Genomic DNA, 26,656 nt, shown 5'->3' with positions numbered 1-26,656 from the left:
GTTTATTGATTTTCTTTAATTCATTCGATCTGATAATCAAAATTTAAAATGAATGTATGAAAAATAAAAATAAGTGTGTATATAACACCACAATTTGTATATATCAGTTTGTGTTTGCATGTGATAAGGGGATGTAGACAAGAAACTTTACAATTATGGACACATCACATATGGATCAGAATCCACTCATAGTTTATTGAGATTAAAGTTCATACAAGTGTTTGATACATTTTCAGTTTTTATATAAAGAAAAAGTGTTTGATAGTTGGTATTAAGTAAGATTCTCTCCCTTCTATTCTTTCTCTTCTTCCTTATGTTTTTACTTGAACGGTTACGATTAAATCATATTATATTTTATAGAGACAAGAGAATAAATACCAAAATGTGAAAAAGGAGAGAGATGATAATAAAATGAGAGAGAATCATACTCCCTAAAATAAACACTAAGCAACAGAAAATTGTAGAAATATTGCAATGCTTTTCCCAATACTACGCAAAAGCTTGATTTTCTGCTTAATATTAAATCAATCCGTATTACATTATATATTGTATACGTGGGTTAAGTTAGTTAATTATATTAATTTATTTATTCTTTACCGTAAAATATTAAGTCTTATTTCGTATTTTATTAAAGAAAAAGGTCCTACACAAAAGCAATTGACCCACAAGGATATGCCTTGTCAACAAGCACTTTAGCTTGGTGTGAAATCCCGCACCTATTTATATGATGAGTGAGTGGCTTGAATTTTACAGCAATTGAAAAAAAATGATAAACTTGGAAGAGGTGGCTGTTGAAGCAAATTGCCGGGAAGAAATAACTAGGCAGAGCCATTCCTTAAGTAGCTTGTTCAGAAGCCCATCAGGTTACTCTGCTCAAGTTATTCCCATCACAACTACTCCCCCAAAGGAATCAACTGAAATTTGGGTAGGTGGTGAGCTCATTCCACAGGATGCTTGGCTGCCCATCACAGAATCCAGAAATGGGAACGTGTTTTCTGCTACCTTTCATTTACTTTGTTCAGGAATTGGAGTTCAATCGCTTTTACTGCCTCTTGCATTTGCCACTGTTGGATGGTAAGTAATATCTATTTTGTTTAAACTCTAGATGTATTAAAAATCATAACTTTGCCTCATAACATGTTCATATCACCGAAACAATTATTCATTAGGAATTAGGGTTCTTCATCCTATATGTTTTTTGATGGTATGAAATCATTAAAATCAGCACTGGGTCCTTGATGCTGCCCAAGATTTGTTGCGAGTATTATTCCCACATCGTAAAATGAAAAGACCTTTCATGTTAGTAATTGATCTGCTTATCATTTTTCCAATTGGTTTTAGGTAGAACCTTTTTTATTCATGGTATCAGCGCAAATTGTCTCGTGTGTTAGTTCCAACTGTCACACACTATCCATATCATCCGATTTGTGTTGTTCACGTGTTAGGTTTACAATTTCGCAACACATGAAAAATCGTTTTGAGAGTATAAATCTCATATTAGGTAAAAATAAATATTATATGTGCTTATAAGTAATGATTTTTTTATATTGCTAATTAATTTTATAGTAAAACTTCAATTCTCTTTTAACATTTACCATCTTTTTATTTTTTTGTTCGAAATTTACCAGTACAGTTCAAATTGATTTAGAATGTCTGTTGTGTGGTTGTGGTGACAGATTGACAAGTAGTCGGAATGAATTTAAAATGAAGTTGAAATTCATTAAATGGGAATCAGGATACATAGATGGGTAATGGAATTATGATGAGATAAGAAAACCTAGGTGGACTAGGCTTCTGATAGGATGTGATAAGCCTAGATACGAATGGGAAGGAAAGATGACGTACGGGTCAGTCTTTTTTTTCCTAGAGTTTGAGTTGCAGTTCAACACCGTCGGCCGTGCCAACCAAATACCAACCGCAGTCCTTGTCTAGGGGAAGGAGGGACCTAAAGTCAAGTTTCTTCCGCGTTTTTCTTGTCTTATTTTGCTTTTGACAATTTGCTTTTGTTCAGTTTCAAATCTCCATGAGATTTGGAATCTCCCAATACAAATAATATAATTATTTTTTCTTCTGCTACCATTAACTTATAAGTTCTAATATAGATTACTTTTTTTCTCAAAAAAACAGAAAAAAATGAGGACCAATAATTTACAAGATGAAATTTTTTTTTAATTTTTATTATTATTAAGCGAAGTGAAGATGATTTGAAATTATTACAATAATTTAGAAAAAAAAAATATTCGAACTCGGAACACATAAGAGGAAACTAAATATCCTATCTATTAGGATATTAGATTATATGCAACATGATTGAGTCTAATTTCACAAGAAACACTTCTGGTTTGTCTGTTAAATTTTACTTGAATTTAATTAGGTAATTACTGTTCCATGCGAACGCTGCCTGCCCCTGCATTCTTGGACCTAATTTAGGCTGATCATAAAATAGCCTGAATAATCACCTGGTTTTATTAAGCATTAAGCATGTGCAATAATTTAAAAATATATATTTTTATAGGTCAATATATTCCAGTATAAAATATGGTCCTCACAACGTTAACATCTGATGGAAACTTCTTGCACAATGACAAGCGCCAACCAATTTTGACATGGATATCTGCCCAATTGAGTCTGTACAATAAACAATAGTTATAAATCCGTTAGGGGGGGGGGGGGGGCAAATGAGCCGAAGCTAACGGTGGTTAGGTGGATCCCAACCCGAAAATGGATCTTGAATCTCAAACAAAAAATTTTTGAAATGGGAATTTGAAGACCAATCTTAAATCAAAATTTTGGTATTCTTTATTTTCGAAATTCTTAAAATATTTTCGATATTTCGGGATGAATCAGGATTGCATTTTGGTTTTTGGGCTTTTGACCATAAATTTAAGATTTTTGGGTAATGAGCAAAAATTTAGGCTTTTGACTTAAAATGTTGTTGCCTAATTTTATATTAATTGAAATTTAGGTTTTTTACCTATTACCGATTTGAAATTTCTTATCTATTGAAATATCAAAATCATTCTTATCAAATCAAACTGACCATCTAAAATTCCAAATTACTTACTTTCATACTTCTATTTCTAATAATTCAATATTCAACATGCATGAACCAAAATAAATATACATATATATTTTCGCTTCGGTTCGGGATTCTTGAACCATTGAATATGTAATCCCGATTCCCGTACCGAAAGGTTCGGAATCGATTCGGTATGGATCCCAAAAATTTCCGTATTATCGGTTTGAGATTTTTCGATATGGGATCGGATTTTTTTGGTTTGGTTTGGGATTTTCGGGAAAAATTTCCTGCCCTAGCTAAGTACTAAGATGTTCAAGTTCAGGTTGGTTGATATTATTTGTGCTCAAGCTCGTAAAACATAATCAAGCTAGAAAAAATCTCTTAATGCATGCTCAAGCTCGCCTCATATGAAATTTTCAAGCCTAGGTCGGCTATAAATTAAAGGAAAACTAATGAAAATGATTTGAAAACTTTGAGTTTTTAATGATAAGGACAAAATAAAGGATAAAATGAATAGTAATAGGTTTGATTTTTTAGTGTAAAAATGTGGTTTTTCGATAAAGTGAACAGTACCGCAGGTTTTTTGTTAAAACTCCCATAAATTAAACTTGAGTTTTTCTTTGGCTCAGCTTAATGAAAATATAAAATTAATATAAAAAAAAAACATATAAGCTGCTTAATAACTAAACCGTTGGTATTGGTATTGAAATATTACATGACAAAATAAGGTAAGGATTATGAGCTAAATACTTTGAAATGGTTGTACGGCGGATTAAAAAAAAGGAAAACTAACGAAAAGTCAAAAAAAACTTATCTTTTAACGAAAAGTCCTTTTGAAAGGTATAGTGAATAGTGTCAGTTAAAGGTAAAAATGTGGTTTTTCGTTAAAAGTGAACAGTACCGTGAGTGTTTTGTTAAAACTCCCTTAAAAAAAATATGTTGGTCCCAGCTTTATGAGGCGAATGTGCCAAAGTTCAATCTTGGCTCGTTATCTTATCGAGTGTAATATTTTGTCCTAACGAGTCTAATATTTTGTTTAAACTTAGCTCATTTTCTAATGGGTGTAATATTTTGTTCTAACGAGCCTAATGCTTTCCTTAAATTTTTTCAATTGTTGTAGGACATGGGGAATTATAGGCTTGTCACTAGCGTTCGCATGGCAACTCTACACCTCATGGCTTCTCGTACATCTACACGAATCCAACTCCGGAATTCGGTACAGTAGATACCTGCACCTCGCAATAACAGCCTTTGGTTAGTCCAAGCGAACTCTTCTTCTTCCATACCAAACACCACCCCCTAACACGCGCCTAGTAGTGTATTAACTAGACATTTTATTTTATGTTTTCAGGTCCAAAGTTAGGGAAATTGCTCACTATATTCCCAGTAATGTACTTATCAGGGGGCACGTGTGCCCAGCTAATCATCATAGGAGGTGGAACCATGAAACTATTTCTAAAAAATGTTTGGGATGTTAACTCATTGACTGCCACAGAGTGCTTCTTGTTGTTCATCTGCATGGCTATTGTTGTGGCTCAGCTTCCCAACTTGAACTCCATAGCTTGGGTCTCACTTATTGGTGCCACCACAGCAATTGCATATTGTACTCTTATTTGGGGCCTTTCAATTGGCAAGGGGAGGCCTAGTGGCATTTCGTACAACCCACCAGAGATGGATGAAAAAATGGATAGATTTGGGATGATTCTGAATGCTCTTGGCATCATTGTTCTTGCATTCAGAGGCCACAATGTCATTCTTGAGATTCAAGTGAGTGTTTGTGCTGTATTAAAGTGATCGATTCTCTCGGTTGTTACCAAGAAAATTGTAGTGTGAGTTCGTTTAACACATAAATAGGCTTAATTAATGTTTCTTCTGATGCAGGGGACATTGCCATCTAGTCCAAAACAGACATCCCAAAACCAGATGTGGAGAGGAGTGACTGTATCTTATGCAGTTACAGCAATGTGCTTCCTTCCTCTTGCCGTAGCTGGGTCTTGGGCTTATGGAAACAACGTAAGCGTGACACTTGTTCCAAATTATTTTTAACCAAACTATGAAAAATATACCAAACTAGGGATATATGCATGATCAAAGATTGACAGTGCCTTTCAAATATTGTGCAGATACCATCTTCATATGGACGAATATTGAGCTCTTTTTCACAATTCAATGGACATAAAAGAACATCAAAATTTGTGTTGGGACTAATTTGCATACTTGTAGTGATAAACTGCTTAAGCACATTTCAAATCTACAGCATGGTAGTTTTTGATAATTTGGAGTTCAAATACACTAGCAGGAAGAACAAGCCATGTGCAAAGTGGCTTCGGATAGCTTTTCGGATTTTGTTCGGAGGACTGGTATTTTTCATAGCAGTCGCTTTTCCATTCTTGCCGAGCCTAGCACCTCTAATCGGAGGCATGACTCTACCTTTGGCATATGCTTATCCATGTTTCATGTGGATCACAATGAAGAAACCAGAGCCGAAGAGTGCTATGTGGTGTGTGAATATTGGGCTTGGATTCTTGGGGCTAAGTTTGAGTGTTGTTTTAGTCATTGCATCAGTGTGGAATTTAGCTGACAAAGGTCTACGTGCCAATTTCTTCCGGCCTTAGATAACTATTAGTAATGTGATTAATATAGGATAAACAAAACATTATCCCTTCATAATGAATTTGCATTATAATTTGGTGTCTACGACAAGGATTGGACATGTGTATTATTTAACTATTACGCTTAGTTTTTGGAAGGTCACGGCGCGAAGTGATGATTTTACCAACATTAAATGATAAGGTGGACAAATAAGTTAGTCTCGACTAATCGTTGTGTTTGGAGCTTTAATTCCTTAAATTGGTTCCTTTTAGTGAAGTTAAAGCAAGTTAAGTAGTAAATTTGCTTAGCTAAACTACATTAATTTGAAGATTCAAAGCTCTATAATGACTTGAGAATTAATAATTATCCATATGACATACAACGCTAGTAAACCGAACAAATATCAATTTTCAAAACATTAGATATTTTTTGAAATGTTTTAAAAGGTTAGGACCAATTTAGAATCATCCATAAAGATTGAGTAGTTATCCGAACTTAACCCTTATTTTTATTTCTTCTATTAATTTTTAATTTTTGTTGAGCTCGTTTTAAAAAGAAGCAAAGGCCATCTCCAACCAAATGAGTTATGTTTAGCCCCATTTAGAGTTATAGCCCTGTAAGAGATTATTTTTAAATGAACAATGTCATGTCATATTTATATACCATCTCAAACCGAATGAGCTATTTTTTAGCCCCTCAATAATTTATTATTTTTAAGTTTGTTCTTTAATTTTATTAGTTAATTGAATTAAACTACCATATTAAAATAAGTTTATCCAAACATATTTTGAGTGTCACTTGTCGCTAAATGAATAAGATCATCTGAACATATTTTGAGTGCCATTTGAAAAAATATTGAAAAATTTAAATTTAGATTATTGGAAGGTAAGAAATGAGTGTGTATGAAAAGAGTGTTTTAGGTGAACAGAATGTGAATAATTGGATTAAATGAGGTAAGATATTATGGAAGGATGAAAATGATGTGAGAAATTGTGTAGAAATGACTTATGTATTTATAGCAAAAAAAAATAAAATTACAAATTTAATTTTTTTTTAATTTCGTCCTTTAAAAAAAAAAAAACCAACAAACAGCCTGCCAGGCGGGCTCAACATGCCTAGCCCAATGGCCAAAAGGCTTTAATTTAGCCTAGTGGGATCTACTTGGTTTTGGCCCAACCCTCCATTGGAGTTGGGTTATGTAAAAGAACGGACTAAAAATTGGCCTATGGCCCTATAGCCATCTCCATTGGAGATAGCCTAAGGTAAGTCATCTAAGAGCTCGAGGTTTGTTGTCAACTCGAGCTTGAGCTTAAAGTAATAATTCATAGAGCATAAGGTAAGTCATCCAAGAGCTCGTGTTTTGTTGTCAACCCGAGCTTGAGCTTAAAGTAATCATTCATAGAGCATTTCCGTAGGTGATGTTAAATTTTAAACATAAAATTTAAATTTGACAGCTTATGTGGCATTCTGACATCTTTTAAAGTTTTATTCTCCACCCAATATGTTAAATTAAACTATTATTTTATTACATTAAACTATTATAATAAATATTTTAAAATAAAAAGAAAATAATAATGTTAATCAAATGCATTTAATAATCCATTAAAAAAAATTAAAGTTGTTGTCAATTTTGGCAGCAAGGTTAGGTCTGTCCATCCATGTCATGCCATATAAGATTTGGCTTGGGTTAAAAACAGTATTGCTGCCTTTTTTACTATTATTATTAATTTGGACAGTTTGACATCTCTTTTAGAGATGATCTTACGAGTTTTTATTGATCTTGATCTAAGCTTGAGCATAAAACATTTCATTCGAACCAAGCTTAAGCACTGTGGTATTCGGCTTCGCTTTAATAAATGTGTACAACCCTAAAATGGGTCGTCATTTACAACAACAACAAAAAACCCAAAATATCTAAACCTAGTCCTATCCACTAGACAATCCATAATAAGAGGTCAGCAAATATATGACAATTATAATGTTCGTCTTTTTGAGTTGAGGGATGTTGATGCACAAAACCGGAGGTCTTGGAACAACGTAAATCCGACCGTGAATCTACAAGTAATGTAAATAATACAAGATGTATCGTGGTTCACCCCAAGGTTTGGGCTACATCCACACTGATTGTATTGTATTTCTCTGAGAAGTGAGGGAGAGAGCCTCTGTAATATGAGAGGGGATGTGAGAGGGTTTCAGGCCTAAGAGTTGGCCTTCTCCAATTGTGAGGGTGAGGGGTCATTTTATAGAATAAGGACTCTTCACTTATTACATATTTACCCCTTCTTTTATCACATAATTACATTTAAGTCCCCCGAGTATTTATACGAGGTCTAAATACGAGGCCCAAAATATGGTATAAACAAGGGACATGTACGAAGTGACAGACCTTGGCTTATTACATCATTTTCTTGGTATGGGAATTGTTCAAACTTAGAATGCTATATTCATTGGACAATAACATATGCTTTGAATTTGCTAGATAAATTTGGATTGATAGATTGAAAATTGTGAGTACACCACTAGTTGCAAGTGAGAAGTTGAGTAAAATTGATGGCAGTGAATTTGCGGATGAACGTCAACATAGACAAATTGTGGGTATGTTGTTATATCTAACATCTACAAGGCCAGATATAATATTTACAGCTAGCTTACTTCCAATGTTTATGCATTGTCCTAGCTATCAAGAAACACTATGGAATTTCCAAGAGAGTGTTGAGGTACAATACAAGGTACCACTGAATATGGAATTGAGTACAAGAAGGTAGAAACTGCATTACCCATTCGCTACTGTGATAGTGACTGGTGTGGGAGTGATGATGACATGAAAACACCTCTTCTTATGCATTTTCCTTTAGAAGTGGAATATTTTCTTAGGCCTTAGTCAAGCAACATAGTGTTGCACTTTCAGTTGTCGAAGGTGAGTATATAAGTGCAATATAAGTAACAACACAAGCGATTTGGCTGAGATTTGTGCTTGAGGATTTTGGAGAAATGAACACTGAAGCAACTCCACTTATGGTTGATATTAGCCATTGCAATGACCAAGAATCCTATTGTTTACTATTCAGTTCATCTGAGAGGCTTTGCAAGAAAGTGTTGTGAATTTACAGTATTGCATATCAGAGGAGAAAATTATCGGCATATTCATTAAGAGATTGTCTAAGGATCGATTCAACCATCTGATATGAGCACTTGGAGTAAAACTAGTTTAACAATTTAGAATGGAGTGTTGGAATGTGAATTGTTTCTGGTATATTGCATTTAAGCTAGAATGGTCTACTTAAGTCGATAGTACAAGTGTAAGGTCTAGATTCAATCCATCTTTGTATAACATGTATATCTTAGATTTAGCCAAGTGTCATGTTCTTATGGGAGACCTAGGATGTAAGCCTTAGTTTGGATCTAGTGCCAGCGATCTAAGGATAATGTTTTATATTCTGAGCTTTCTAATGATTTGAGTCGTATTCTTTACACAAAAATATACAATTTTCCTTTCTCCATTCTCTCGTCCCTTCTTCAACACTTTCCAAACCCAACAAGAGCTTCTCTCCTTCTCTGTGAGAGTCCTTCCCCCTTTTTGTGAGGGCTTCCATCTTGCCCACCATTTCTGGTGCTGACTCTAGCTTTGACTGGAGTCGGTTGCCTCTTTTCTCTTTCTTTTGTTTTCTCCTATTTTCCCATTCTCTACCGTGTCCTCTTTTATTTTCTTTTCACTTCTTCTGATGTTTCTCCCCAATTTTCCCTATGGCCTGTCCTGTTCTTTTATTCTGGTCCGTATCCCTCTCCCCATCTCTCCCTTAGTCCGATCTTCAGCCACTTTTCCTCTTGAGTTTGTGTGTAGAGTTGGGGATTTTTTTTCTTGGATCGGGTGTTTCCAGCACCACCACGTTCTCCTTACTGTTTGTCGTTTTGCGACAGTGTTGCTCGTGGGTTTCCCCGAGCTTCTTCTTGGTAGTTGGCTAATGCTTCTTTGGTGCTTACTATCTCTTGTTAATGGCTGTGATTGGGTTGTTGTTCGGGGTTGGCAATGGTGGCGATACTCAGTGGTGCATGATGCTTCAGTTGGCTGGTCTGGATCTCTGTCGGTGGAAGAGATTTCAGTAAAAGTTTCTTGGCAACTGTGTGTTTTTTAGGCTTCATTGTTGTTGGGGCCTTTTTCTGGTTTTCTTTTGGTTTTGGCCCTTTTTTGGTTGTGTGTAGTTGTAAGTAGGGCCTTTGGTTTGCTTGTACTTTTGGGCTTGTTTTAATAAAAGTTGAGGGAGTTTGTATGTAGCTTTGCTATAGTCAAACTTTTACCAAAAAAAAAAATCGCCAGTTAAAATTACTACAAAACGGTTGAGAGGAATGGTAGTTTGAGCTACATCCATGAATTGATGGGTGTTTGCATACTTCAGTTGAGTTGAGATGGTGAGTATGGACTTCGGGTAATGTTGGGTGTGTATATATATATCAATGTTTTAAAAATCTCCGGTTTACGCCACCTAGGCCTTACTTAGGCATTAGGCAGTTGGCTATCCCCTCGTTTAATTCCTACGCGTTTGAAAATTAAGAAAAGGCACCTACACATGCTTAGGAGCCCGCTAGCTTGCCTAGGCATCTGCCTAGGTCGCGGCTCTTACTTAGACAGAAAATAAATAACTGTCATTTTGCATTATGCTTTAATACTTTATAATCTAAACTTCATTCTATTTTGCAATTTATGTATCCCAACATAATTATGTATTTCTTAAGTATAAGCAAACACTTATTTATACGATAGGCCCCAGCCTACCACTCGACTACACGTAACATCGTTTAAAACCTTTATATATATATATATAATATTCTTCATAATGAAAATAATGAATTAAAATTAATGATGTAGGTATATTTTGAAAATAAGTTTATTAAACTTTGAAATGTAGACTTACAATTTTGCCTACTGGCAATTACAGATGATGATGAAAATAGTGATGGAGCTCGTAGGCATCCTTGATAAAATAAAAGTGTTTACAAATTTAAAATGAGATGATGAGTGCCGAATACTAGACTTTGTTCTTGTTCTAGAGAATACGCAGAGTTTTCAGCCTGCTAAGAATGGGTTCTGAATTGTGATGATATAGGCTGGAGATGGTTGGATGAATGATTGGAGCTGAAGCGGGAATCCCGGTCTACATGTGCTACTAGCTGTAAAAGTTGGAGAAATGATTTTCTTTTCACTGTGGATTCACGCAGCTGTCTCTGAAATGATGAATGAATAGTAAAAAGTGATTTTTCTATTCATGAATAGTGACTTGTTTGAATGATTGCTGCTACTGTAGATATTGTTTTGCTGAAAGGATCACATGGCTGCTACTGTAGAATTTACATGGGTAAAATTTTAAAATGATTACAAATCTTATTTGAATTCTACAGTTCAAATGGGTCTTGGGAATCCTGGTAATCTGCCCATTTGGCCTTTTGCTTGCTAAAGGGTTGTTGTGAAGATTCTGAGGAGTCTGAGTCTTCAGTATGGAGCATGGCTGCTTCTACAAGTAATTGTTGGGTAAGGTCCTTGAGCTGGGATGATTTTTCTTTCTTTTTCAAACTCGACTTGGATGACTTAGAAGTGCCTTGGAGAGATGATGAGGGACTTATGTCTGATAGGGATTGTTCTAGAACTGTGGGCAGTGCCATTTTTTGCTGGACTGGTTGTGCCAGAATGGCTTGAACTTGAGCTTGAATGACGGGAAATTCTGAGAGGACCAGGTTGATGATCTTCTGGTGATTGAACTTGTCCCACCATTTGACTGCTTTTTGTCGATAGACTTCTCTAGTTTTCACTTCATAATTCCACTTCATTATCCACGAGATTTTGTATTTAGCTATGAATAAAGGAAGAAGGGTGATGTAGTGGTTGAATCAACTTTAGTCAAATTTCTTTTGGAATTTTTTTGATAGGATGTGCATGAGATCCTCGGGAAGGAGGCTGGCTGTTGGGCCATGAGAAGACCACCATCTGGGAAACCATGTTGAGAAATTCAATCTGAAACTCTTATCAAAAGTAACAGACCATGAATGACTAAAGTCTTCTGCTTGATGGAGAAAAATATTAGACCAAGCGTCGATATCATCAAAATAATTGTATGTGTTATTAGGAATCAGAACATGCTAGGAATGAAGAGGTTTGGATTGGTAAATGGGGAATCCCCATTCTGTTTCGGTTAGGAATTTTCCAATGTGAAGGGCATGATAAAGTATTTTGTTAGCATGAGTTGTACTAAGAATTGGCTTAATAGTAATGGATTCAGTCTCATTGAGAATGGCCTGGTAATATTTGAGGGTTTTATTTGGTGCATTGGGTAAATGATGAAAATTGGCTGGGAATACCGTTTTGGCTATTTTTGCTAGTGTTTGTTCTTTTGAAATATTGGGAGGTATGCTGAAAATGTATTCCTTGGGTGATTTGTTGACATAAGGAGAGGTTTTAGTATAACTGGTTAATTGGGATGATGATGGATAAGGCATGGATGAATATGGATCATACTGATTGACTAATGCCGTTTGGTAATTTGGTCTTGGTGTTTGGTAATTTGGTCAGAAATTTCCTATTGTGGATCCTAAAGGAGTGAATCGGTTGGTTATGGCTAAGGCTGATGAGGAATCGGGAATAAATTCCTGTTTTGGTGGTGGTAAAGTGGCTGGGAGCCTTCTTTGATTGGCTTATATATATATATAGGAAGCCTTTCAGGGAAGGGATCCTATTTTTTTATAAAAATAGGAATTAGTTGTTGGGCTCATACCACATCGAACTTTAACGATCAGAATCGTCTATTTTTTAAGTTGTACCTCATAGATCATCTTTACAAATTATTAGCCAAATTAGAAATATTTGAAGTATCTAAATTGAGTTCAAAGAAATTGACGAACATTTTATTCTCTAAGAAACAATTAAATTTCAATGTGATAGTTAAATAGACAAATGATTTTGAATTAAGTTGAATTTTTGTAAGATGATCTATGAATCGAGACTTACAAAATAGACGGTTCAGATCGTTGAAATATGACGTAGAGTGAACCCTACAACTAGTCCATATTTTTATCCAAAAATTAGAATCCCTTTGAATAAAGGGCCTAGGGCCTATATATATATATATATATATATATGAATGCTTTATGGAATATGAATATACTTAAAGTTGTAGGAGGGAGGGAATCATATTCATACTTAAATTATATATATATATTAAAACCCAGTTTCCTGTTACTGTTTTGCACTGTGAATGAACAGTGAAATGACGGATATACCCTTGGGAATCCATGGGTTCCGTGGGTCCCTTCGCATCCACAACAATGTGATCGTCCATTTTGGTAGTTGTTTCCTTTTAGGGTTTTTGTGTGTTTTTCCTAATGAATTAAAATGCTCTCAAGTTCCTTTGATTATTACTGCATTGGATCCTCAATTGGAACTCATCTCTCATCAGATTCAATTGATTGAGGGTATCAATTGACATCACCCTTTTAACTTTACCATGATGTGGTTCCACAAATTAAGTCATACCGTTTTCTCTCATTTAAATTCTTAAAGTTTTAATTGGAATTTTTTTAACAGTTTTTATGAAATTTGTTATCTTTGTTGTTGTTTTGGATTTTTATAAGGTGTTTATGATTCAGTTAATGGGGTTTGTTATCGTTTAAGATTAATTTGGTTCCTGCTAAAGTAATCAAACATTGAAAGCTTGGAACCAACGATCTTTCGAAGAGGGTGGTTGTTCAATGTTTTCATTTATGTCTTTTTAGTTGTATGAATGTGGTGGTATGATTTGCTGTTTACATTAATAATTCCAATGTTTTATTATGTTTCTTTTAGTTTAACTGTTTTGCATATTTGATTGTCCTGTGATTGAAATAATTTGATGTGTACAATGAAACAAAATTCATTGACAAAAGGGATGTAGAATTCAATTTTTCAAACTTTTTTATTTTGTTTTTTAAAATTATCCTTATCAAACCTAATAAAATTTTGTAAACTGATGATAAACAGTTTTTTTTTCTTTTCCTTTTTACAGTATTTGAGAAACTTTTGAAGTGTGTTTTTGGCTCTGAAGACGCTTTGTGCTAAAGGTAAGTAATCTAAACTTTTGATGTCATTTGATTCAAAGTTTAATTATATAGTTTTATTAATTTTTTTTTTCTGATTGAAGTCAAGTTTCGTATTATGTTTATGTTTATTGAGATCAACTTTGTTTTAAACATCTGTTTACATTTGATATAAGCTATATTGTTTTGTATATGTGTTATGTCTCTATTAAATATATTATTTTTTGTTTTTCTTTTTTTCGAAATATGTTTTGCAGTTGTTTGCTTTTGAATTAGCTGTCAGAGTTCCTTTGTATCATGTCTAAACGATCTATAACTGATACAATGAGTGATGGTCTAGAGCAAAAAGAAAACATTGGCAATAGTGAATATGATTTTTTGAGTGAGCATAATCATCAACCAAAAAGACTTTGTAGAACCGCTTATATACAAAATTGTGAAAGCACTTCTATTAGCGAAACCGATGCATTAGTTTATGAATATTCACGAGCTGAATATCAGTGTTCCTCCAGTGCATCTTCTGTTAACCAATGTGTTATTATGCCTATGAGCGATGTTGAAGCATTAGATACTACCCCATTCAAAAATGAAATATCTGTTTGTGATCGAAAAGGCAAAAACATTATTGGTTTCTCAACTGGTATTGAAAACTCTGTTGGAAAAAGCTTAGGTGCTAACTGTGGATGCAAATTTTATCCTCTTCGATCTTGGACGATTTTGCACCTACAAAACAACTAGCACCTTAGGTTAAGGCCAAAAGCCTCACGCGCCCACGATGAATGGGGGGGGGGGCTTTGGCCGAAGAACCTCCGATGCCAAAGTTAGAATTCAGAGAGAAAGAGTGTTTAGAGAATTTTGGGATTTTTGCCAAAGTGTTGGAATTGATTTTTTGATGAGAATAGGTGCCTATTTATAGAGTTAGGAGGTGGCTAGGGTTTTTAGGTTTAATTTAGGTTTAATTAGCCAATTTATTTGGCTATTTAAACATAAAATGAATGTTTTGGTGGTTTTTGAAATAAATGGCTAATTGAATAAGGAAAAAATGAGGTAAAAACATATATGAAATAGGTTTTGAATTGTTACCCATTTTGGGTACTCCTGACTTGGTTGATGGATGATTCTCCATTGCTCGCGTGTAGGAGACCCGGTATGCCTCGAGGGTATTTTTGTCCTATTTTGTCCAAAAATCCACGTGTCGCCTAGTGAATATTTTTGGCTCCACAAATGCCCCCACACCTGTTGGGCTGCTCGTAGGAAAGGGCAGCAGGTGTAGAGATCTTCTTGCTTTAGGAAACGTAGGATTGCTTCTTATTTTGATGTTGATTCTGATTCTCTCTTTAATTGGAAATTAGGCCCTTCTAGGAAAGGGAAATAAACTTCTCTCAAAGCCTATTTAAGTCCACCTTAAGTGGGTTATTAAATCAACTTTGGAGAGCAATTTATTCTACCCCACAAGAGAGAGAAAGTTAGAGGATATTTGTTCCCCCTCCTCTAGCAATCTTCTACATCTTGCCCGTGCAAAGGACCGTCTTTCGTTGATTTCTTCATCTTCTCCGTGCCGCACCGATGTAAGAAAAATTTAATTTTTCTTGCCTTCTTCTTGGATTAGTGCTATTGCGGGGCAGCCGTCGGGGTGGTGCAGTACGTCGGCTGGCAGGGGCCAGGAGTTGGCTCGGCATGGACCGAGGAGATGTCGTGGCAGGGACCACTGCTTGGGCAAACTTGGCTTGGCTTGAGCCAAGGGCAGCTTGTGCGGCTGGGGTCGCTGATTGTGGCGCTGGGGCGCAGTGCTAGGCGAGCCGCATGGCTCATGTTCTTTGGGCTCTTGGACTTGACTCGGGCCAGGCTGGCGATTGAGAGAAATGAGGAGATTGTGGGCCTCATGGGTTGCTGGAATGTTGGGTATGCAGGCCTTCTGCCTGCTGGAATGCTGGTTGAGCTCCCCTGCTGAGTACCATAAATGTCGTTGGCTGCTTAGTCCTATTTGCTGAGAAAAATGTGGGCTGCTCCCGAAAGAGGAGGTGAGTAGGATCAAGGCAGATGCATTGGCTCGTCCAATCACTGTTGTGGATCTTGCTACAAGTGAAGGTAGGAAAAGGGATCTTCCCTACCTGCTTAAGAGATGCCGGCTGAGAAAAAACCAAAGGCTTCTTTCGCTCGCACGGGTTCGCCGACTGCCTTCAGGCTTGTGATTGACTTGACTTTTTCCAAGGGGACGAAAAATGAGGCTGCTAGATTTGAGCATGTGGCGCATTTGGAGAGGTTTGCTATTATGAAGAGCGATAAGGTTGACTCTGCTGCTAAAGTGGCATCAAGGCCCATTCCTTATGTTGTTGAGACTAATTCGCCTGCTGGGAATGAGGAGACTGCTCACGTAGGTAGCTGTGAGAAATCCATTAAGCCTACTTATGGGGAGGCTGCTGAGATCTATGTGCTTTTGAAACCAGATCTCTTGAAAACATGGATGCTTGTGCCAAGTTTGTTGATGGCGTTAGAAAGGTGTTTGCCCAAGCTCGTTTGCGAAGCATACGACCCAATTATAGAATGACTTCTCTACTTGCTATGATGCAGATATAACAAGGCTACTAAGGAGACGGCAAATACTATGGCAAATTCTGAGCTCGTTGCTTTGAAGGGGTCTCATATGTCTGCCCCCACTCCTTTGTAGCTTGGGACCATTCGCCAAAAGATCGTTGACTTGAAGACTAGGCTTGACGCGATCCAAGTTAAGCATGAAAGTGCATAGAAGGAGATTGGATGTTACATACCTCAGATTCAAGATCTTGAGTTTGCAGTTTCTGAGCTTCGTTTCGCTGCTTATGCTAAGAAGGTAGTGGATGAGTTGCAGTGCGTCCGTGTTAGTCTGCTTAAGAAGAATGAGCAGCTGAAGGGTGAGAATGATGGGCTTGAGGTTTTAAGACCTTCTCTATTTCTCCGGAAGACTTGCTTGCTTTTACTTTTAAGGCTTCCATTGGTGAAGTAGTTGGAGAAGTTAGTGCCCAGGCTGGGCAGTCAGGGGTGAAGCGTCGGATGATGCCGCTACTAAGAGCATTACGGCTGTTGAAGGTGTGGCGACTGAGTAGTCGTGGGATGTCCAAGCTGCTGTAGTGTAGTATTTTAGGTAGCCTTTAGGATTTTCTTTGTTTTTCCTTGTAGCTTTTGTTTTGCTTGAACTCCTTCGGCCTTTGCTAGTTGTTTATAAACATGTTTTCCTTCGTTTTTCTTCATCTTCACTTCTTTTGTTCATGCCCTAACCTTTAGACTTGATGGACCAGTGGCAGGCATGCTACTTTTTTATAAGCAGACAAACTCGCGTAGCCTATGCAGCCGTAGGTGTTGGTGTAGAACTTTGCAAAGTTGTTAGCCATAGGGTTGGCAGCCGGATGCCTTACTTACAGAAGCAGACAAGTCCGCGTAACCACTAGGCTGTTAACCTTGACTTCCTTCAATTCCGTAGGTTGCGTAGCAAGTATCACAACACTTTAGGACTTGGTGTAGGTTGTTCCGCGCTTGGCAGAGGTGAAGCTTATCGACTACGTAGCATGTCGGCAGTGGATAAAACTTCGTATATGCGCGCTAGCTTGTTTAACCTTTCACAAGAATGTGCGGTTGTATAAGTCTAGTGCGGCTTCACTGCTCGAAGGGCAAGCCGTAGGCAGTCTTCCGGAATCCATAGGCTACCTTAGTGCACTCGGTAGCAGCTTTAGGATTCCAGGGCAGCCGTCCATCGGATGTACTGCGTAATGTGCCCTCTCCGTCTCTAGGGCCCGGTTCCCCACGGATTAGGCCAAGAGACCCAAAATCCTTCAGTTAGCTAAGCCTTGAAAAAGACCATTGCGGCTACTTCTAGGAATCCCGGCGCAAGCCATCGTGCATCTAGTTATACTAGGGCAGCCAGGCTCATCCACGTCTGGATATTCGGAGTGTAAAGTTTATCCTCCCGTCTTGGAGAGCTGACCCATATGGGTGTCGGAGAATTGGTTTACCCTCTCGCACTGGAGAGCATGGTTGGTCCCTCGGGGGGCGCAATTCCTGCGATGAGTCCCTAAGAAGGGCGCAGTCTTCTTTTGAAGTGCAGGAGTGATTAGTTGTTGTAAGCATGCAGCCAAGCCAAGTTGTGATTACTTCTAAATTCCTCATTGAAAAACGAGTGAAACGAACGAGAACTTTAGCTGTAAGGTAGGAACTGCATAACAACTGGATAGTCCTCAGCTTGTGAAGTGGTGCCCGTCGAGCTTATTGAGTCTTCGGGTTTTGATGTAGCGGAAGGTCACACATGGTACTTCTTCAGATTGTAGGCCATTCATTTCTTTTCAATCTTTTTGCCGCTTCATGGTGGTGAGGGTGTAATTACTCTTACCCCCCACTCTGCTGATCTTGTACGGACCTTCCTAGATGGGATCCATCTTTTTGGAGCCTTCTCTGCCGGCAGTGATGAAGGCTTTTCTGCGTCGTCGACATGCAAATGCCAGAAGTCTCCATCGGGTGGAGTAGGCACAGCTAGAGTGTGCTCGGCTACTTCTGAGGCATCGTTGGGCCGCTCTGTTGCGTCACCTAGGCTCGGCGTGAAGACGCAGTAGGGAGCTGTGGAGATGGGGCCATGTCATACGCAACAGGAGATGCTCAACTGCCGATATTGGGCCACTCTAGAGTTGAATCATTGAGCAAGGGTCGGCTAGGGCCGTGTGATGCGCAGCAAGAAATGGTACTCAACTGCCGGTACATGTTGCTCCTATGTAGAATCTTTTAGGGTGACGAGGACAAAACTTGCTTTCGAGTGTGTCCTTCCAGTGTTGCGTTCGTCAGAAAACTTTACATCCGCTAGGGTCTACGCCTTTATCGTCGCACGTCTGGATTGGGCAGAATAGTACGTCATTAGGATGACTGCGTGCGTTTGAAGGTAAAACTTAAGCTTTTAGGTTACAACAACAATCGCCAAAGTTAGCTTTTGAATTTCTGATAACATCAATGATAGCTTTTAAACTGTGGAATACAACTGATAGTATTGAGGAGAGCTTTTAAACTGTGGAATATAGGTAGTCGGGCCCCCAGCTCTTCTCGCATGATGGTAGAGCTTATTGCTACTTTAGATACAGTCAAACATGCGAATAAGTCCTCCGTTGCTTCTAGGGAGGTGATGTCGGGTACTTCTTCAGGTTCTTGAATGTGCATTGGCGAGCCTCATCCCAAAGTGCATGCTTCTCTGCCAAAGCAAAAGAGTTTGCTAGAGTTAGATCCTCTTTCATGATCAATTTTCCGAATAACGGGTGGTCTGTTGGAAGTCCTTTTTGGAAGGCTGCTCTAGCTATCGAGTCGTTGCATCCAACTATTTTTGCCTTCTCTACTTTGAACCTCCTCACATAGTCGCGAAGCGATTCCTTTGGGTTTTTCTTGACTTCGAACAAATGGTCAGACTTCTTTTTGATCGAGCGATAAGATGAATATTCTTTGGTGAAAACCAAAGAAAGTTCATAGAAATTTCGGATGGATTGTGGCGGCAGGGTGTAGAACCAATCTTGCGCCTCGCCTTGTAGAGTGATGGCGAATATCTTGCACATGAGATCATCGTTGTTTCGATAAAGGATCATTGCGCTTTGGTAACGTTTTAAGTGTCTCTCCGGGTCTTCATCCCCTTTGAAAGATGTGAAATGTGGCATGCTGAACTCGCGTGGAGGCTCTGCCTGCTCGATTTCCTCCGTGAAGGGTGACCTGCTTATGTTGGTTATGTTCCGTCGTAGTGCCTCGTCGGTGACCTCGTTGCGTTGGAAATCATGCAATCGCTTGGTCAAAAGTCTCTCTACTTCTTCCTGAATTTGCCTTTGTTGGGGTAGCAAAGCTCTCGGCTGCCCCTAGTCATGACTTGCTGGTCTAGGCTGCTCTTCCATGTGTTTGGCTCGTCTATGCCGCAGATGCAGTGCATGTGGTGAGTTCCTAGTAGGCGAGCGAGTTCTTCGCAGGCTGCTGGTTGAACTTGAGCTGGATTGAGTGACTACTTCTCTCCGTCCGTTGTGCTGCCTACTCTGATGTGAGGTGGAAGACGCTCCTTGTGGGCTTAGCTGCGAATAGACACTTTGCCCGGAAGGTTGCTCATGTTGACTATCGGAGTATGACCCCAACCGTGAATGCATGCTCCTCCGTGGGCCTAGTCGAGAGTGCATGCTCCTTCGCGCTCTAAGACGGGAATGTACACTGCCCAAACGTTCGGCTCGTGGCTGGTCGAGTGGCTGCTTATTGGGACGCTGCTGGAAATGTTCGTCTGCCCTTGTCCTACTTTGGGATACCTCGTCCGGGGCACGTTGGATCTCGATACGTTGCAAAAGTTGATTCACCAAGGTTTTCTGTTGTGCAAGGGCGCTCGTCAACTCTATGACTTGTCGAGATAAGTGTTGTTCGCCATTTGGATTGGAAGAGCTTGGAAGGAATGCGCCTCCTTGGGCAGTGGAAAGGTGGTAGACTCCGGGCGCGAGATTTGAGTTGGGAAATGTCAAATCTACGAAAAAATGTGGTGAGAATACCCCCGGCTCGATGGTAGGTCCGGATGGTCGTGAGAGTGGGCTGCTCGTCGGGAGCAGGCTGGGTCACGAGAGCAGGCTGCTCGGCAGGAGCAGGTTGGGCCGTGAGAGTGGGCTGCTCGACGGAAGCAGGCTGAACCACGGGAGTGAGCTGCTCGTCGGGAGCAGGCTGGGTCACGAGAGCAGGCTGCTTGGCAGGAGCAGGCTGGGCCACGGGAGTGGGCTGCTTGGCAGGAGCAGGCTGGGCCACCGAAGTGGGCTGCTCGACGAAAGCAGGCTGGGCCACGGGAGTGGGCTGCTCGTCGGGAGCAGGCTGGGTCACGAGAGCAGGCTGCTCGGCAGGAGCAGGTTGGGCCGTGAGAGTGGGTTGCTTGACGAGAGCAGGCTGGATCACGGGAGCAGACTGCTCAATGGGCGGTGCATGTGAATGCGAGGCTTGGGCTTGGGTCCACGTAAACTTAGATGGCACGACTTGGATCGTGGTCTTGGTACCGTGAGCCTTGGATGGCACGGCTCGGGCCGTGGTGAAGGCTCCATGGACCTCGCCACGAGTGGCTACCGAAGTAGCCACTGCGGTGGTTCCCATGGTGGCCGTGGTGAAGGCACCATGGACCTCGCCGCGGGTAGCTACCGAGGTAGCCACCACGGTGGTTCCCATGGTAGAAGCTTGTGGTGATGATGCCGCTCCCCTTATTGTCGCATTTTGCCTCACGGATCTCCGGGCCGTGGTGAAGGCTCCATGGACCTCGCCATGAGTGGCTACTGAAGTAGCCACCGTGGTGGTTCCCATGGTGGCCGTGGTGAAGGCACCATGGACCTCGCCGCGGGTGGCTACCGAGGTAGCCACCACGGTGGTTCCCATGGTGGAAGCTCGTGATGATGATGCCGCTCCCCTTATTGTCGCATTTAGCCTCACAGATCTCCGCAATCCCATTTCTTGAACATTAGAATTTTCACTTGTAGAATTTTTTAAATTTCTAGCCATTATATTTTGTTTATACGTTTTATCACAGAACCTTTGCAAGTAAAAAATTCTAATAATAAGAACGTATGAAAAATATTCAAATGGACTAGAAAATAAAGAAAAAACCTTTTTGTGAGAGAGTCTTCTACGAGTATGGATTTCAACTCTCAATGAAAGCACCAATTTGTGGATGCAAATTTTCTCCTCTTCGATCTTGGACGATTTTGCACCTACAAAACAACTAGCACCTTAGGTTAAGGCCAAAAGCCTCACGCGCCCACGATGAATGGGGGGGGGGGCTTTGGCCGAAGAACCTCCGATGCCAAAGTTAGAATTCAGAGAGAAAGAGTGTTTAGAGAATTTTGGGATTTTTTCCAAAGTGTTGGAATTGATTTTTTGATGAGAATAGGTGCCTATTTATAGAGTTAGGAGGTGGCTAGGGTTTTTAGGTTTAATTTAGGTTTAATTAGCCAATTTATTTGGCTATTTAAACATAAAATGAATGTTTTGGTGGTTTTTGGAATAAATGGGTAATTGAATAAGGAAAAAATGAGGTAAAAACATATATGAAATAGGTTTTGAATTGTTACCCATTTTGGGTACTCCTGACTTGGTTGATGGATGATTCTCCATTGCTCGCGTGTAGGAGACCCGGTATGCCTCGAGGGTATTTTTGTCCTATTTTGTCCAAAAATCCACGTGTCGCCTAGTGAATATTTTTGGCTCCACACTAACAATTATAATTTCATGATTAAATGTCAAGCCTTTTTCCAAGCAACCAGAAAGGGTGAGTTTTACAATTTGTATAATGATTGTTTCGTTTAGATACGATATTTACCGTTTAGCTACTTGCATGTAGTGATTAATTTATTCTTTGTTTTTGTGTGTTGTCTTTTTAGGGATTATGAAACATTATATGGATTTGGGTGACAAAAATTACAAATGTGTATACTGTGGTACATTATTTTGGTTAAAAGATTCTCTTAAACACACCTGGAAAACAAATGAGCCCATTTTCACTCTATGTTGTCAACAAGGATGATTAAATTTTCGACTCCAAAGCGGACACCTGTTTTTTTAGATTCCTTGCTTGATCTAAATGGAGGTAAAAAAAGTTAATCATTTCAAGAAAATATTAGAACTTACAACTCGATGTTTTCATTTACTTCAATGGGAGAAAAAGTTGATAATTCAATTAATGACAGATCAAGTCCTTACATTTTTAAAATTAGTGGCCAAGTTTGTCATTTGATAGGGTTTCTTTTGCCTGTTGATAGAGTCACCAAAATTTGCTCAATTATATGTTTGTGATACATATAATGAAACACAAAAATCATCTAAGGGCTGTTAATTGTGCTAGAACAAATGAAAAACTTGATTCAACAATTGTTGAAAAGTTGATTAAGATGTTTGATGAGTCAAATGAGCTGGTAAAACTTTTTCGAACAGTGAGAGATAAATTTGAAAATGATGGTTTGGTCAATTTCAAAATGACGTTGTTGGGTAGACAACCAAATGATAGCAAGCAATATGATCAACCAACAAGTGATGAAATAGGTGGAATAATAGTTGGTGATATAGGTTTGTCAGACTCTAATAGAGATATTATTATAGATTGCAAGAGTGAGGGGTTAAAACGTGTTACAAAATTTATGTCTCTTCAGTACCCTATTCTTTTTCCATATGGTGAAGATGGTTATAAGCCAGATTTAAAATAGAATGAAAATTATAACAGTCCAAAAATAAAAAGACAAAGAATACTTATGAGAGCTTATATAGCTTATCAGATCCAAGAAAGAGATCCATACTTAACTACTTTGTTAAAAGGAGGTAGACTTTTTCAACAATATTTAGTAGATTCTTATGCGACGCTTGAAGAAGATAGATTGGATTACATAAGACAAAATCAAAAAAATTTAAGAAGTGAGATTTACAAAGGAATTTATGACGTTGTGTCAAGAGGTGACAACGATGCAAATAGTTTGGGACAAAAAATTGTTTTGCCAGCTTCGTATACAGGAAATCCTAGATATATGATTAATAATTATCAAGATGCTATGGGTATTTGTAGAGAACACGGACATCCTGATTTATTTATAACATTTACCTGTAATGTGAAATGGCCAGAAATTATAAGAGAATTTGAAAAAAAGCCGGGTTACAAACCTGAGGACAAACCTGATATAATTTCTAGAATATTTAAAATGAAACTTGATGATGTGCTCGATTTCATCAAATCTAGAGAGCCTTTTGGTCAAGTTGAAGCAAGTACGTTCTCAAAACTTATTACTTTGCTTATCTTGGTTTGTTTTTTTTTTTTTTCCCTTCAAGAATCTAACTTTTTTTTATGGGTTTTTGTTTGTCTCAATTGATTTTCCAAACAGATGTTTGTACAATTGAATTTCAAAAAAGACCTCATTCTCATATGTTAATATGGTTGAAATCAAATTTCAAATGTTATGTGCCATCAAATATAGATTCAATTATATGTGCAGAATTGCCAGACAAATTTGTTAACCCTCGGCTTTATGAGATTGTTAATCAATTTATGATTCATGGTCCATGTGGACATGTTAATAAAAATTCTCCTTGCATAAGGGAAAATAAGTGCTCCAAAAAATTTCCTAAGCCTTATAAAAATGAAACAATTTTTGAATAAAATGGTTTTCCAATTTATAGGCGTCGGGATGATGATACAAAGTTTGTTATAAAAAAATGGATTGAAAATTGATAACAGTTTTGTTGTTCCTTATAATCTCGAGTTACTTTTGGAGATATAATGCTCATATAAATGTTGAATCCTATTGAGATATAAGCTTCTAAGAGAAGAATTAAACTATGATTTCGAAGAATTGTAAAAAAAAACACGCAAATGTAAAATTGCAACTTAATCAAGGTCAAAAACTTATCTACGATTGTGTCATAGATGTTGTGGAAAGAAAAAAAGGTGGTTTTTTTTTTTGTTTATGGTCATGGAGGCACTGGAAAAACTTTCTTATGGGATGTTATCATAAGTAAGCTTAGATATGAGAAAAAAATTATTTTAGTTGTGGCATCATCAGGAATAGCTTCATTGTTATTACCAGATGGTAGAACAGCACATTTTAGATTTAAAATTCCCATGGTTGTTACTGATTCTTCAATTTGTGCAATAAAAAAAAATTCATCTTGCAACATTAATTGAAAAAACAGATTTTATTATATGGGATGAAGCACCGATGAATCACAAACATTGTTTTGAAGCATTAGATAAATCAGTTTCTGATATTATGTCTCATTTAATGATTCACAAGGCAATACTTCATTTAGTGGTAAAACTCTTTTATTAGGTGGTGATTTTCGACAAATATTACCTATTATACCTGGAGGAACCAAAGAGGACATGATAAATGCTTCTTTAAATAGTTCTTATTTGTGGTCACATTTTAAAATATTTTGTTTAAAGGAAAACATGAGATTATCAAAAAATGGGTTAGACATTGATGAAAAGAGAAGAATCAATGATTTTGCAAATTGGATATTACAAATAGGTGATGGAAAAATCGGTGAAAACAATTCAAATGATAAAGATACATCTCTGATTGAAATACCTAAAGATTTAATAGTTAATTGTTCTGACAACCCAATTTTATCAAAATTTCTTGCAACTTATCCCAATTTTGAACATTCTTATCAAGATTTTGCCTACTTGAGAGAACATGCTATTATAACACCTCGAAACACAATTGTTACATATATAAACAATTATATAACCCATTTGTTACCTAGAGATGAACATGTGTTTCTAAGCTATGATTATTTGTGTTCTTCAAATGGAAATAATGAAAATTTAGAAATATTGTGTCCTATTGAATTTTTGAATAAGCTCGACTTCAATGGTTTACCTACACATAACCTAATTTTGAAAATAGGAATGCCAATTATGCTATTACGAAATATAAATCAATCTTTGGGTTTGTGTAATGGAACTAGATTAGTAGTTACTCAATTATTCAACCAAATTATTGAAGCTAAAATACTTGCTCGAAACAATATTGGTCACAAAGTATTCATTCTGAGAATCACTTTGACAACAACAGAAAGTAAGTGGCCTTTTATTTTTAAAAGACACCAATTCCCTGTTAGACCACGTTATGCAATGACCATCAACAAAAGTCAAGGGCAATCTTTGAAACAAGTTGGTTTATATCTTCCTGAACCTGTTTTTACCCATGATCAATTATATGTAGCATTATCTAGAGTTACGTTAAAAGAAGGTTTGAAGATTTTGATTCCAAATGGAGAGAATAACGTAAACAACTAAACTGCAAACATAGTATTTAAAGATGTATTGCAAAATTTATGAGCAAACTGTTTATTTTATTAACCTATGTCTAAACTGACACACCCCGACCGAGATCAAGGCATGCTGGCCGTTACGTGCGAGTGACATAGCTATGTGCACAGTGTGGAAGCAATAATGATACGAAATATACGAATAATAAAAAACCAAATTACTAGAGTGCACTACTAAACAGGAAGTGATATGAGTTAGTTACAAAAGTAAACACTCCTAATCAGAGCATAAAAGTCTAGATGTAGTCCAGTAGAACAAGTACTAGTTATACAATACTAGGAAGCTTACTTCAAACCTGGAGGAGCGCAAAACAAAAAACGTGAGTGGGCAAAAAACAAATGATTTACAAAACCATTTCATTTATCAATATACTAACCCCTCGCTGTAAAACATGTACAATTTTTCCTAGAATTAAGATATAAGCATATACATAATATATATATATATATATATATATATATATATATATATATATATACATATGAAATCATATTAATTCAATTCATGCTTCACATAATCATATTCAAATGTATGCCATGCCAAGATATAACAGAGTAAGCAATTCAGGTAAGAATAAATTCATAGAAATATGATATGTTAGCCGAAACCCCTAAGGTGATCTATACGACTGATTTCATAGCTCAAAGTTACTCTAGCTGGAGTCACTATAATGACCTATACGACAACATACTGCACATAAGTCGGAACCACTAAAAAGGGGTTTGTACGACAAGATTGGGTGTAATATAATTATGCTTAATTTTACTCTCTCATAATAGCCGGGCGATAAATCGCTAGTCACCTACGAGTCGGAACCATAAATAAGGTCTGTACGACAAGACTGTGCACTTAAGTTAGATCCAATATGAGCATATAGTGCGGCATGTGACGTAAATAAGCAGGCTTGTACTTCATATCTTTGGCTAAATCACAATCACCCTAGGTGTAGTTTTATGAGCTCAACATTATTCAATCACATATCACATCATCGATGATTCATATAACCAAACATAACTTATCTCAACTTACCTGTGCCTCCATAGCACCACATTTAAATATATAAGGCATCACACACCAATTCATACACGAAACATAACTGTATATGCATGGCATTTATGGCATATTATCATTTAAACATATTTGTCTGGGAAAATATCAAGTATATAAATATATAC

General features: G+C 37.7%; 1 protein-coding gene across 1 annotated transcript; it reads left to right on the top strand.

Annotated features, from left to right (window-relative positions):
• The first annotated feature begins 736 nt into the window (after positions 1-736).
• LOC126620739 (lysine histidine transporter-like 8) lies at positions 737-5,705 on the top strand. The gene is made up of 5 exons (XM_050289011.1): positions 737-1,074; positions 4,140-4,273; positions 4,371-4,786; positions 4,901-5,032; positions 5,143-5,705. Exons 1-5 carry the CDS (start codon positions 767-769, stop codon positions 5,632-5,634), a joined length of 1,482 nt encoding a protein of 493 aa, XP_050144968.1. The 5' UTR covers positions 737-766; the 3' UTR covers positions 5,635-5,705.
• Positions 5,706-26,656: the final 20,951 nt, after the last annotated feature.

The sequence above is a fragment of the Malus sylvestris genome, chromosome 5, assembly GCF_916048215.2.
Source record: "Malus sylvestris chromosome 5, drMalSylv7.2, whole genome shotgun sequence".
Taxonomy (NCBI): domain Eukaryota; kingdom Viridiplantae; phylum Streptophyta; class Magnoliopsida; order Rosales; family Rosaceae; genus Malus; species Malus sylvestris.
This window is presented reverse-complemented; position numbering and strand designations above follow the sequence as displayed.

What these genes read in the sequence shown, in the direction of transcription:
- LOC126620739 (XM_050289011.1), top strand. Translation starts at nt 767, where the DNA reads ATGATAAACTTGGAAGAGGTGGCTGTTGAAGCAAATTGCCGGGAAGAA. An exon ending in GCATTTGCCACTGTTGGATG is followed by an intron (nt 1,075 to 4,139) that starts GTAAGTAATATC and finishes CAATTGTTGTAG; the next exon opens with GACATGGGGAATTATAGGCT. An exon ending in ATGTCATTCTTGAGATTCAA is followed by an intron (nt 4,787 to 4,900) that starts GTGAGTGTTTGT and finishes CTTCTGATGCAG; the next exon opens with GGGACATTGCCATCTAGTCC.